Source organism: Cimex lectularius, unplaced genomic scaffold, assembly GCF_000648675.2.
Source record: "Cimex lectularius strain Harlan isolate CLEC.00 unplaced genomic scaffold, Clec_2.1 scaffold82, whole genome shotgun sequence".
Lineage (NCBI taxonomy): Eukaryota > Metazoa > Arthropoda > Insecta > Hemiptera > Cimicidae > Cimex > Cimex lectularius.
Genome location: NW_019392695.1, coordinates 426,537 through 441,271, shown reverse-complemented (window position 1 = coordinate 441,271; position 14,735 = coordinate 426,537). Strand labels below are relative to the sequence as shown.

Sequence of the window (14,735 nt, the reverse complement as noted above, 5' to 3'; positions counted from 1 at the left end):
AGTTCATTTACAATATAAACAAGACGAAGACGCATAGTAAAAGTCATTACAGAGCATCGGTCTTTCAAGCTAAAGTACATGAAACAGAAAAACATCCTTATAAAATCAGACAGTCAAATGACCCCTAAAAGCATTATTAGGACGGGAAAATATCATATTCAAACAACAAGCGTATCGAAAATCTGGGCAAACCTGACAATATTTATGGCAATTCGGAATTTCATGTTCTTGGTCCTTGTGCTGCCGAGGCTTCCTGGTTATCACACTCTTCTTTAACCTGACAACCTAGGGCTTAGAAGAATACGAAGAGAAAAGCATAAATGAAGTGCCAGACACAGTCATACCTATAAAACTCTTGTCAAATCTTGTGAGATCTGAAAAAACACCTAATCATCTTCGTTAAATTGTATGATGTCCCCATTTGTCATGAGGAGAAAGATATCCCCCCCCCCCCCAATATTATTTTGAAGTGCGAAACATGGAACCCCAATACACTGAAAAGACAATAGCTTAACCTACGAACAAATCAGGCGCCTACTTGGACCTAAACCCCTGTAGCATGACTAAACCAAGCCTTTCAAAGTCATCTGTTGCACCCTCAACGCTCCGTTTTTCGCCACTAACCAAACCAATAAAGACATCTCACTTATGAAGGACCTGAACCGAACAACTCCCATAAGTTCCGCCCAACTAACTAGCACAAGTACTTCAACCTAATCTAACCATCTTCAAAAAATTTAAATCAAGAATGTCAAATATTTTAATTGCTAATGCATTTCGGGCCACGTCCTTGGTCCGTCTTCAGATCTACAGTATTTTATTATAATAAATAAACAATTATTCTTATCAAAAACAGTAAGAAGTTTTTCTTTATGCAATATCTCACTATTTAGCTAAATGAAACTCACCGGTTAGTAAGGTTACAAAGGTAACAAAAAGAAGGAGTTCTCATTACTTATCGTTAGATATCATCAGATGTGACATAAACTGTACAAATCGTTGTAAGTATACCATGAATACATACAGCAAAAATCCGCAGGATTAGGTCAACAACCTTGAATTCATTTGTTCTGTCTTTTGTCTGGGCTCCAGGGTACAGAAGGATAAAGTAGAGTTATTAAATTCACTAGTTTCGTGGTCCGCTTGACCAATTAATATCATACAATTAATTAAGGTTTTTTTTAGTTGAGATAAAAAAGCCAATGGCACGAGCGGGATTCGAACCCACGATCTTCGGCTTGATACACCGCTGCTCTACCACTTGAGCTATCGTGACCTCGATCCACTCGGACACCAACTTCCCATCCCAACGGGATTGACTTTTTGGCCATTGACTTTTTTATCTCAACTAAAAAAACCTTAATTAATTGTATGATATTAATTGGTCAAGCGGACCACGAAACTAGTGAATTTAACAAGTTTAAAATGAAGTATCCTTCACTAAAGCTCTCTGTGGCTATTTCATTTGTCGCCGAGAATCAAATTGATTACACGACATTTGAAAAATGGCAAAAAGGTGGGAAAATTCAAAAGGTGTGGTTGAGATGGGAAGTTGGTGTCCGAGTGGATCGAGGTCACGATAGCTCAAGTGGTAGAGCAGCGGCGTATCAAGCCGAAGATCGTGGGTTCGAATCCCGCTCGTGCCATTGACTTTTTTATCTCAACTAAAAAAACCTTAATTAATTGTATGATGTTAAAGTAGAGGGCCTCGGCAGCACGAGGACCAAGAAGCCTTCTATGAAATTCCGAATTGCCATAAAAAAGGAACAACAAACAAGAAAGCCGAAAGAAAATAGTATCACAAAAGTAAATATACAATAATGGTTGTATATGTTAATAAAAATGCTAAATTTGGATATTGAGCTATAATTGATGCGTTACTACAGTAGATCCATTTTGGTGGACGCAGTGCGACAGACGTTCACCTTTGAAAAAACACACGTAATGACATCAACCTGAGTTACTTTAAAAATTTCATAACGTAGTCTTGGGTGATGTCTCATCTTGGGTGCCAGGGCGTAGAAGAATTTTGGGTAATGGCCAAGCAGACAAACTGGCCAGAGGAGGATCTGCACAGAACCTACAATTGGGATAACAAGATTTTATATCTCAGCCCTCATCTTCTAGCACACCCTTTGCTACACTTCAATTGGGTAAAACACAGAGAAATGGGCTCCACACTGGGTACTGGCATCTGAGAAAATATCTTCACATCTTACGTATATTATACGCTGAACTCCATTCGTAGGGTAGACAACAGGGGAAAATATGAGCAATTCTAATCATTAGAGAAGCAAGCACACCTTGGGCTTTCAAGCCGAATAGCATGTTATGCTTGTGCCCCGAAAACCATTGGCACGTCAAAAAGTCAAAAAATAGGAATATCCAGTACTCTGGAGTAGTGTGAATGAATGAATGTAATTTATAATTACCCCGAGGAATACAGAGTACTCTGGGATAGTGTGAATGAAAGTGTGAATACAATTTATAAGCGTGAATGACAGAGTTTATTCCCAATTACCTTGAGGAATATCGAGTACTCTGGAGTAGTGTGAATGTCATCAATGTTGAAAAAATGCCCCTTATGACATCAATCTGAGTTACTTTAATAATTTCATAACATAGTTTTGGGTGATTCTCATCTTGGGTGCCAGGGCGTAGAAGAATTTTGGGTAATGGCCAAGCAGACAAGAAGAGAGTATCAATAACCGGTGCATGAAACAATTCCTTAGGGAGTGGAATTTATCCCCCGCACACAGGCATTCGAAAGAGTTTGGTAAGGAGCATAATCGAAATGGTTATTCTCTATCTCAAGGAAGGGAATCAGGAGGCTGATAGGTATTCTGACGGGCCACTGCCCACTGAGAAGACACCTCTTCGTAATGGGTATCCTACCGGATCCCTTTTGCCGCTTCTGCGAAATAAAAGAAGAAACGGCAAAGCACTACCTCGCAGAATGTGATAGGTATGCTAGGTCTAGATTTGAAATCTTTGAAGGAGAGGACATCACCAAATCACTCCCCGAGATAAAATGGTCCAAAATCTTGGGGTTTGTGAACAAGTCCAAGAGGTTTATGCAGGACACGTGAGCCGACCAAGTCCCGGACCTTTTAGGGATGGGGTACGAGTCTACCCAGGCATTTAACCCCTCGGGTCTTGGTCGCCCACCCTGCATAAGCAGACAAAATGGCCAGAGGATGATCTGCCCAGAACCAACCTTGTTATCCAATTGGGATAACAAGATCTTGTATCTCAGCCTTACTCCCAACTTCAGTGCCGAGGGCAGAGGAATTTTGCTACAGTTCAGAGACGTGATACTAGTATATACCGGTCACTGGTAATTGAGAAAACGACTACATATCTTGGGTTATATTCAACGATAAACCATTTGTAGGCTATACAATGAAGACTAAGAAACTATATATTAGAATGCGAAGAAACCCCTAAACATAGCGGCCACTATGATGAACCAGAAAAATAATTCCAAGATCTACTACTTTTTAAAAGAATCATCATCATCATTGCCCAGTTTCAAGTTAAATAAAAGCTCAAAAGAATACTAATTTACTAAAATTCTGAATGAATGATCGAATCAATTGAAAATAAATAATGAACTAGGAAAAGTCATACTGAACTGGCATCGAGTCACTTATTGGGTCCGTTTTGACTCGCGGGTGTACTGAACTACTCAAACAGTTCCTCACTGAAGAAGACGCAATGCCGAAACGCGTTTGGATAGTGCAACAAACCGCGCGTGAAGACGGACCCAAAAAGTGACCCAATGCCGGTTCAGCAAGTGCACCGACTCGCGGACCAATACCCAGCATCAATTCTAAATGGGAAAAGTACAAACAAAAGGCAGTGCCTGGAAATGTAAAACCATGCTCCCTAACATCATCATCAACATCATCATAAATAATTCATAAATTAAAATAACAAAATGAATTACAAATAAACTGTAGTAAATTCAAACATGCATTCACCATTTGAATGTATTATTTTTTAATGTTATACATTTTTTATTCTAAGCAAAATCTACTCAAAATGAAACGAAATCATTCCAATCCCAAATTAACGATTACCACCAGATATAAATAAAATAAAACGAATATAAACGTTAAGAATACCATTATCTCGATAAAGGGAAATAAAAAGGATGGTCGGGATGGAGGGAAGTGATTGCTTATTGACTGAAAGTCATGAGATAGTCCCAACCACGGAAAATCACGAAACCGTTTCGTATGATGTAATACAGTCCTGTTTGTAAAGTCCCACAATTTCGATTAATTCCACTGATATGTTCTAAAATATTGGCAAATTCTTTTTTCTTTTTTTACAGAAATAATTTATTATGATCATAAGTTGGAGGAACGAAACTAAAATGAGCTTAAGTTATGGATTGCCCGACCCAATGAGCATAAGTTATGGATTGCCCGACCCACTGGGCCTATCTTCAAAAATGATAACGATCGTTGCAGAAAAATTTGGTTCAAAATTAACAACATAAATTTAAATAACCAATTCAATTAATTATTGATTCTCACTCTCAACGACAAAAGCTCTAACATACCAGAGAATGTTTTTTGCTTTTTTTAATTTTCTTTTTTTGTAGCTTATGCATATTGGATATATTACAAGTGGGTCAGGGTTAGAGATGGTTTTGGTTAAATATCCAAGATACAATGTTAATAAGCAAGTGCTAGTTCTTGGTGAAGAGCGTGCGTTCTTACTCGACTCAGAATAGGCCTTAGACGGTTGACACCTTATAAACAGGAGATGAGATTTTTCTTTGTATCAGTAGAAAAGCTACCGACGGCACAATTAGTAGGCAGTCCTCAAAAGATCTAAATTTGAGAATACGGATAGCATACCATAAATGATAGCTTTTATGAACATTCACCCTAACGCCTAGAATCCAGTTAATTGATTTGCCGTATCCACAATTATGGTTAATCGTAATTATGGATTAATTATACTAATTATTATAATCAATGAATCATTGCGGCTTTCAGACGATTTAGTCAAATTTGCATGGTTTGACAACTGTTTCCAGTGTGAAATTATTTTCTGTATTTTCTTAGGGTATTGCTATCCATTTGTTGTTGCAGCTCGATTCTTTTTTTCACTTGTAACATGCAGGATCGTCTTTTTACCATCACACCTTATTACGGCCATTAATTACCATTAATTAGAAGGGATTTAATTAGTGGCTATATCGTAATAATCGCCACCAACTCATTGATCAACACCACAATAAGAACAATGGATCAAATGAGTCAGTTAATGAGCTGACTAATAATGTTATTGTTCAGAGTGGATCCAATTCGTGTATCGGCATTAATTTGTATAATAGAGCACGTGTAATAACCGGCTAGGGCAGATTTCAGGTTATACCAAGCAAACCATATCGGCAAGCAGAGCAGCAACAACGATGCTGGTAGTTTATACATGGCCATTTGAAACATTTTTCCCGCTAAACTGTAAGAGTGGTGTGTTTCGGTCGTTTCTGATCATTTTGAGTCGCTGTTTTTTTGTTTTTTTGTTTGTTTCTACCGGTTTTGTACAATCAACTGGAGATGCGTGTAGAAGAGTGAAGTTCAGGTGTTTTTTTACAATATTGATCACTTCAGATATCGGAGTGAGAGAGGGAGAGTATTCGAAAGTAAATAATGACAATCAGACAGATCTTTCAGGAAATTTAATTAGCTTTGGGATGGTTTCCACCTACTTTACATGATTTCTCCTAACAGGAGGATTTATCGGCCCAAAATCAATAGTCTCCATTTACATTACAGATTAGATAAAATAGCGTGTCAGAGATTAAAATCAACGCGCTATTCATTTTTTCGTCGGCGGTTTGAAAAATGATTACAAGAGATGGTACAACATACAAAAATTATTCTTCACTTCCATTCGAAAACGAGGTTAAAAGTTATAGAAGAGGGAAAGAGCCTCAGCAGAAATACTTTAACATCTTCAGCCCTTGCCTATAAATTCACGAATTCATCTAAAAAATTATTAAATATAAAATGGTTGCATATAGGGACAGCTTTCATACGTACGCTGAAATCATCTCTTTCATTTGAGTGAATGCATTTATAAGCGTGAACGTTATACTATGTTTGGGTGTGCTTGAGATGGAATATCACCCACAAGCAGACCGAAGAAGTCTAGGTTATTTAGTTTTATGTATATTAACAGTGTTACGGGGGTTGTCAATAGCATCAAAAACCGTGGTGATTATCAAATAGTGTGAATGTATTTATTTGCGTGTGTAGTTAAGTGTGTTTGAGCGCGGTCTGTGAAGAAGAGTACACACAGGCCTGTCGAACCAATTGGTTAACTTAAGATAGGGAATGTACGATTTTGACTATTGGCGTGAATAAAATAAGAGCGTTAATGTGAAATTCGGCAAACCGTAGGTTTTGTACATAATAAGCATGTAATTATTCTTTCTACAATATGTAAGGTCTTGGTTGAGATAAAAAAAGTCAGTGTCACGAGTGGGATTCGAACCCACGGCCTTCGTCTCCGGTTAGATACGCCGCTGCTCTACCACTTGAGCTAAACAGCGAGTTAAATAACAATTGCAATCAAATTCTAATAATTTTAGCATCAACTTCAAATCCAATTGAGGCTTTTTTTTTAAACTATTTTACAAGCAACAACTGGTTGAACTGAATCTGAACAACAAAACTTAAATCATACGAACGTTCCTTAAAGCCAGAAACACACTTACCCGATGCTATGCCACGCTAACCTACCCGACGCTCTGCGATCCCCACTGCCCAGATTTTCGTCGGGTCGCATCGAGTACAGTCGAAGACAAAAGAACCGGACACTCATATTTTTATTCAAACTACATGTATTATTGTCGTTATATTAATTACAACATATTTATTTTAAAATAAACCTACTTACTTATTACAACATACTTATTTTAAAATTAACTGTGATTAAAAATTAATTAGTTTTTATTCAAAAAATTAATTTTAATGGTTTGGTAGAAAATTAATCAAAACACAGGAATACGGTTTTTTGATATAATGAATTTAACTAACAATTTATTGTACTCGCTTCGGCGGTACATATACTAAAATTGGAACAATTTATTACACGGTTTTGCTCATCAAATTTAATTAACAATTTATTTCATAGTTTTGCTAGTAAAATTACACCATTTTCTAATGTCGGGTAGCATCAGAACAGGACACTCATATAACAAAACAAATCATTTTAAAAAAATGAATTATATTTAAACATTTGAAAATGGTGCATTTCAAATGGCAAACGTACGGTGCAAATCTCTAATTAAGTAATGTCGGGCATGATGGTACGTAGTTGAAGAGATGGAAAATACAAACGCTTCATTTAAATCTGAATAGCGAAATAAGAGTAAACAAGGAAGCTCCCGGAGGAGCAATTATACATCTGGGTTGTTAGTGAAGAAGGTCTAACTTTAAACTTTAGTTGTACCAGTTCGTGGAACATTTCCGCAATTCGAAATGAAAACATAGTGCTAGGAGACTTTCAGACAGCTCTGTAACATGGGCGTGTGCAGTGCTCGTTATGTGCATATTGTTGAATGTACCTGTCTGATAAGGTCCGGGGGTGCACAAGTCGTGCATAACCATGCTTGTTCCAGAATAGAGGGTGTTGAAATGTGCGCGCTGGTGCGGTTTCAGACACCTCGCCGCATATTCGTTTATACATCTGAGACCTTCGTGGAACTTCCTGAAATCAATTTAAAAACACATTCAAAATTAAGAGAAATTAACATGTACATCGTTTCATTGAAATTGTCAGCACTTTGTATTTGCAGACGTTATATTGATGAAAATTTTCACTTCTCTTGATATCTCATAACATTGATTATTCCATTTTATTCCTATCAGGACTTCAACGGACAAAGAAAACACGTTATTTCAACGTTTTATTTTTTAAAGTTACTTTGAAACGGGATCTTTTATCAATTTTGACGTAATAAATTTGGAAACATTTAAACAATGACCACGATCGGACATTTTTATGGACATAATTACGAAAACGACTCTCCTTTTTGGAATCACTTTGAAAAAATGACTTTGAAAATTTTTCGAAATACTTTAAAACTTTAAAGTTCGATGTTTAAACAGAAAACACAGACCTTCCCATAAATGAAATGCGTATAAAAATTCAATATCCATCGAGAAGAAGTGGGTTAGGAAAAAGCTATTTATGAAAAAAATACCAAATTGTTACCTTAGGCAACCTAACCCTAACCTTACATAACCTAACCCAAATCTAACCCACCTCTAACCCTGTCTTTCGTAACTTGAGCTTAAACCGTCCTTCACGATACTAGTCCTTAATATTAATAATAAACCGCCTTTACCCTAACTCTACCTTTCCTAACTTAAGCTTAATTCTAAATCGACCCTCACTCTACTCGTCCTTAATATTAGTCATGAACCGTCCTTTATCCTAACCCAAACATTCCTAACTCTAAATCGCCCCTCTGTACACTCCTCTTTAAAATTAACTTTTCAATTAATTAAGGTTTTGATAAAAGTCAGTGTCACAAGCGGGACTCGAACCCACGACCTTCGGCTAGATGTGCCGCTGCTCTACCACTTGAGATGGGAGTGGGTGTCCGAGTGGATCGAAGTCTCGATAGCTCAAGTGGTAGAGCAGCGGCGTATTTAGCCGAAGGTCGTGAGTTCGAATCCCGCTCGTGACACTGACTTTTTTATCTCAACCAATGCCTAATATAAAGATTAATTAATTGAAAAACATTCGGTCAATCGGACCACGAACTCTATTGACTTTAAACCAATAATAAATCCTCCCCTTCATCTGGTTGAACGAATCTACATTTTGTCATTTCTAACAATAATTCTATAAATGCTTGAATCGTGTCATTTCAATATTATTATTTCTTTTCAAAAAAAGTTATTTTTTAAGTAAGTGATCCATCATAAAGCAAGTTGTTTATAATCATTTTTTTTATAATCGGAAGGGGACAAAGAAAGACGCGAGCCCTTATTAATTTTGACGTAATTAATTTGGAAAAATTTAATTAATGGGCATGGCCGGATATTTTTGTGGAAAGATTGTACCGATGACGGTTTAACAGGTGTATTTTTAAAACAAACATTTCACAATTACATGCACTGACAGGCAAAACATTCCGCCCACTTGTAATATTACTTGATTTCTATATATTTTTATATATTAATCAAAGTTTCACGTTTTTTAACGTTTAGTAATTGAGTCTTTGTCCAAAAAAAGTAAAAAAAAAGAAATTGCTAAGGAAAATAAAAAAAAAATTACAAAAGACGGACAGATAACATTTGTTTTAGATTTTTAATTAACATTTCAATATCGCGTATTTCCTCTTTTTGCCTTAATTACATTTCGAAGATGCCTCGGCTTCCTTTCTACCAGTCTGGAAATGTCTCTTTGCTGGAGGTTAGCACATTCTTCACGAAGAGTACTTTCAAGATCGTGGAGTGTGGGAGGAAGTGATGGGCGTGCTCTCTTTCGTTTTTTGAGGTTATCTTATAAATGAGTTCAAGTCTGGAGAACCGGCTGGCCAGGCTAAGACCCTGATGTGACGCTGTTGAAGGTACGTTTGTACTATGTGGACGGGCATCATCGTGCATTAGAATAGGATTGTCGCTGATTTCATCGAGGATAGGCATCGCATGATGTCCTAAAATTTCATCCACATAGCGAGTGGCCGTCGAAGACTCCCTCCACGAACAACAGCCAACTCTGAGCGACTCACTATATACACCCAGGCTTCGTACCATTCATTTCGACTTCTCTTTCACACCCATCTGGAGACCGTAGAGCAAATCTACACTCATCTGTAAAATGTACAGTAGACCAATCGTCCAAAGACCAATGCCGTGTTCTAGAGCAAATGCGAGCCGTGCAACTCCCTGTGTTCTTAATCTTCTTCGATCAGTGCGTTCAGAAATTTGTACACCTCGAACTTCCTGGAGCTGATGAAGCCCTTGAACAACAGTAAGGTGGCGGTTTCGCAAAATTCGCAAAGTCAAACAACGGTCATCCTGTGGTTCTGTCTGTTACCTTAGGCGTCCTGAACCGGGCCTTCTATGGTAGGACCCAGTTTTTCGAAAACGTCTAACGGTGTCTCGCAAAATTTCGTAGGGAACTCAGATGGCAATAGCCGCATACAATGGAACGACCATCATGAATAAGTACCACACCACGCGCAACATCCTCAGCACGAAGTGGCATTTTTAAGTTTGAAAATTAAGAAAGCAAAGATGAAAACTAAATAGTTTATTGTTTGAGAATGCAAATGAGACTGAATAAACATTTTAAATTCCGTGAAAATTAAACATTGAAAAATCCTTTATCCTTGTTTCAAATTAAGTGTGTTTACCTCTAATTGATATTCCAAATTTAGAACATAGCATAAATAAATATTTATTGGTAAAAACAATGAGACAAATTAAGGGCAGAATTTTCTTTTATCGAGAAAATGAAAAAAAATCAGTTCGGTGAAATTTTTTGCCTAGAAGCCCATTTGAAAATATGTCGGGTTCGAACCCGGGACCTTTACCTTTCAGTGATGAGCACCGTGTCAACGCCTAAAGCCAGAAACACACTTACCTGATGCTACGCCATGCGACGCTACTCGATGCTACCCGACGCAAATCCAAACTCCGATTTTCCATAAGGTTGCATTACCCCCATGCACATCTACCCGATGCTATGCCACGCTAACTACCCGACGCTCTGCGATCCCCACTGTTCAGATTTTCGTCGGGTCGCATCGAGTACAGTCGAAGACAAAAGAACCGGACACTTATATTTTTATTCAATCTACATGTATTATTGTCGTTATATCAATTATAACATGTTATTTTAATGTAAACCAAATTAAACGAGATCAAAAATGCATAAATTTTTATAAACATTGTTTAATTATGATAGTTAGGAGTAACTTTATTTAAAACAATTAAGTTTAACAAACAATTTATTAGATGGTTGTGCTCAAAATAGTGCATTAAGAACAAAAGATGCGTTGCGATTGTGATAGTGATTATTGTGATAAACGCTGTGGACTGTACGCGACGTGTGCTTGCGTCGGATAGATGTGCACCCCACCAAAACGTAGCAAGGCGTCGGGTAGCATCGGATAGCGTCGCATGGCGTAGCATCGGGTAAGTGCTAAACAATAATCACTATTATTGCTTAGCACCCGGCTTAAGCGTTGCAGCCACCGAGCCCCCCTTTAGCATGTTAAACGTTAATTCTTTCGCAGTGCTGGGCATGGTGATTAGTAGAACCAAAAATAAAGCCGGGAACACACTTACCCGATGCTACCCGACGCCTTGCCACGTTTTGGTGGGGTGTGCACATCTATCCGACGCAAGCCCACGTCGCGTACAGTCCACAGCGTTTATCACAATAATCACTATCACAATCGCAACGCCTCGGTTGTTCTTAATGCATTATTTTGAGCAAAACCGTGTATTAAATTGTTAGCTAAATTTAATCATTTTGAATAAAGTTATTCCGGTGTTTTGATAAAAGCTCTCCCTGGTCATTTCATTTGTCTCCAAGAACCAAATAGATTACACGACATTTGAAAAATAGTAAAAAGGAGGGAAAATTCAAAAGGTGGGGTTTAGGTGGGAAGTTGGTATCCGAGTCGATCCAGGTCACGATAGGTCAAGTGGTAGAGCAGCGGCGTATTTAGCCGAAGGTCATGGGTTCGAATCCCGCTCGTGACAGTGACTTTTTATCTCAACTAAAAACTTTAATTAATAAAAGATATTAATTGATCAAGCGGACCACGAAAACTAGTGAATTTAACATCTAACATTGGCTCTGGCCTGTTAGATCGAGCAATGTTAACTAGCCGATTCTTACAAGTCTACGTCATCTTTTTTCTCTAATCTAATCATCTAACAGAACCTAACAGAGTTAACAGGGTTAACACAAAGAACGTGAATACCCCTAATATGATGATGGTTTTTGAATAAATTTGAATTTAATTTTAAATTCCATTTAATTTAATTCAAATAGGCTTTTAAAAGCATTGATTTTTTTAGAAATAATAAACATCCACTGTGCTTTATAAATCCGATATTGTATCGGGATCTTTCCAATTAACTTTGAAAGTTAATAGTATACAATTTTAAAAAATTTAACACCTCTCCCTGACAGGTTTATTAATGCGTATCGCAGAATGAGACGCAGATCAGGCTAAAATTTACATTGAAAAGAAGCAGAAGGGTTGACAGTGAACTCGCTGATTGTGTTTCTATATAGTATCGATTAGGTTTGGATATGATAAAACCTGGCTCTACCAGCTATCAAAAAGTTAAAGCCCACTCTCAGTCGGCCGAGTAAATGCTTTTAAAGTGGAAAATGCCGCATTTCGAGCCATAAAAAGAGAAATTTGAAGTAAATTTACACAAAGAAAAGAAACAAGCTTCTAATGCGTTTGTATAATTTATAACGATACGATTTTCAAAGAAACAATAAAAGTAAATTATTTTTTAAGTAGATTTTTGTTAATAATTTCGATCTGTTGAAACATTGAAAGAAGATGGAATACGACGACACCTGAGATATGAACTAGGCGGAAAAATATTAGACATATAAATTATCTGGCTTTGTTTAATATGTATTGCAAGGCTTTTTGTTTTTTCTACACAGGATAAGAAAATAATAAACAGGATTCAATAAAATAAAATCTACAAAAGGTCACAAATAGCAAAAGATGCTTCCAATAATGTAGACCAAAAAAATTGTAGTCTGAGAAGCGAAATCCGATTTTTTTTAAAATGTTAACGTATTGCAATGGAACTGTCTTTTGAATTTTCTTATTTCATTTAATACAATCCAGCGAATTATTTTCTGTCTGAGTCGTTGCTGCGATAATAAAAAAATGTGATAACTTTAAAACAACCCAACTTACACAGCTATATTCCTTTCCCCCATAATTGGTCCTCTCTTTTCCATCCGATTTTTAGATGTTTCTGGACATAATTAAATTGAAAGGAGTTTTGTTTATTGTGAAATTTTATATGTCTAATACGATCCTTCATATAATTTTCAAGAAGAAGAAATACCCATTTTTTTCAATGTCGTCACAACGTTGAATTTGGATGAAATCGATAAGAGATGATTTTTTTCCACCGGGGTGCCGGTATTTTTGAAAAAAAAAAAAAAAAAAAAACATTTGTAAGTATGTCGGGTTCGAATGCAGGGCCGCTGGATTCGAACCCAGGACCTTTACCTTACAGTGATGAGCTCCGTGTCAACCGCTGCGGCCACCGACGCCCCCCTGAATTTTTAAGTTTGACACTGGACATCCGAGGAAAAAAATTCCCCGGAATATCTGGCCCAATTTTAGAGCTTAAAGTTAGCTTAAAACAAAACCGAATTGACTTTTCCGTAAAATATTTTTTAGTGGCCTACTTTAATAAAATTGTCTTTTGGTTGTTGTAACTTTTGATATACTAATCTCATTTAATTCGATCCTGCATTATACCTAAAAAGAATTAAGGGTTCACCGAATGAACTGATCGAGGTTTTTAAAATGTTTTATTTTCGACATGTTTCATAACCCATAATATTTCGTGGAACGATTGACCAAACAATTTGTTTCAATTAATTAATGTTTAATGTAAAGTATTGCTTGAAAGAAAAAAGTCAGTGTCACGAGCGGGATTCGAACCCACGACCTTCGGCTAAATACGCCGCTGCTCTACCACTTGAGCTATCCTGACTTCGATCCACTCGGTTACCACCACTAACGTCCCACCTCAACCCCACCTTTTAAATTCCCTCCTTTTTGCCATGTTTTATTAACATTTGTCCAATTGTAAATGATGTTTGTTAAAATTAGGATTTCAAGATATTCTCCTTGTTAACACTTACGACCATGGTTATCAGATATTTATACGAATCATAACTCGTTGATGGAGTGGTTCAAAAAAGTCATCCTACTCGTGACACTGACTTTTTTATCTCAACTAAAAACCTTAATTAATTGAAAGATATCAATTGGTCAATCGGACCACGAAAATTAGTGAATTTAATAAGTAGTTAAATGAAGTATATCTCCGTGTCCATTTCATCTGTCGCCGAGAATCAAATAGATTACGAGACATTTGAAAAATGGCAAAAACGATCCACTCTGACACCACTTCACATCTCAACCCACCTTTTGAATTTTCACTCCTTTTGGCCATTTTTCAAATGTCGTGTAATCAGGATTCGATTCTTTCAATTAATTAATTTTTTTATGCAAGGTTTTGGTCGAAATAAAATTGGTGTCCGAGTGGATCGAAGTCACGATAAGTGAGCACCGGCATATTTAGGCGAAGGTTGTGGGTTCGAATCCCGCTCGTGACACTAGTTTTTTTATTTCGACCAGTACCTTACATAAAAGATTAATTAATTGAAAGAATGTTTCATAATTTGTTTTCTTTTATATATGTTATAAGAAACACATTTCTTTGTTGTAAACAATCTTCCAAAGTACAGCGTGAATGTGGGACTGAAAAAAATACGAAAAGTCCCAAGACAGGAATTCAAAACCAGGAAAAGCGCTTCTTCAAACTCCTCCCACGTTACTTGCTGATTTGGACGACCTCGCATAGCCCTCCCTAGCTGGTCCCAATGTGCTCTATGGGATTGAGGTCGGAGCTACATTCTGGCCAATCCAAAACGTGAATACTGTGCTGATTTAGCATCTCCCT

The 14,735-nt window shown here is 37.0% G+C and overlaps 1 protein-coding gene across 2 annotated transcripts in view; it reads right to left on the bottom strand.

The window, feature by feature from the left end:
* The window catches only part of LOC106664143, a 94,270-nt gene that overhangs the window by 11,296 nt on the left and 68,239 nt on the right, over positions 1-14,735 (bottom strand). For both annotated transcript variants that reach the window (XM_014389593.2, XM_014389592.2), the window contains exon 3: positions 7,592-7,734. In XM_014389593.2, coding sequence (XP_014245079.1) covers positions 7,592-7,734 — 143 coding nt within the window. The remainder of the gene's footprint in view (positions 1-7,591; positions 7,735-14,735) is intronic.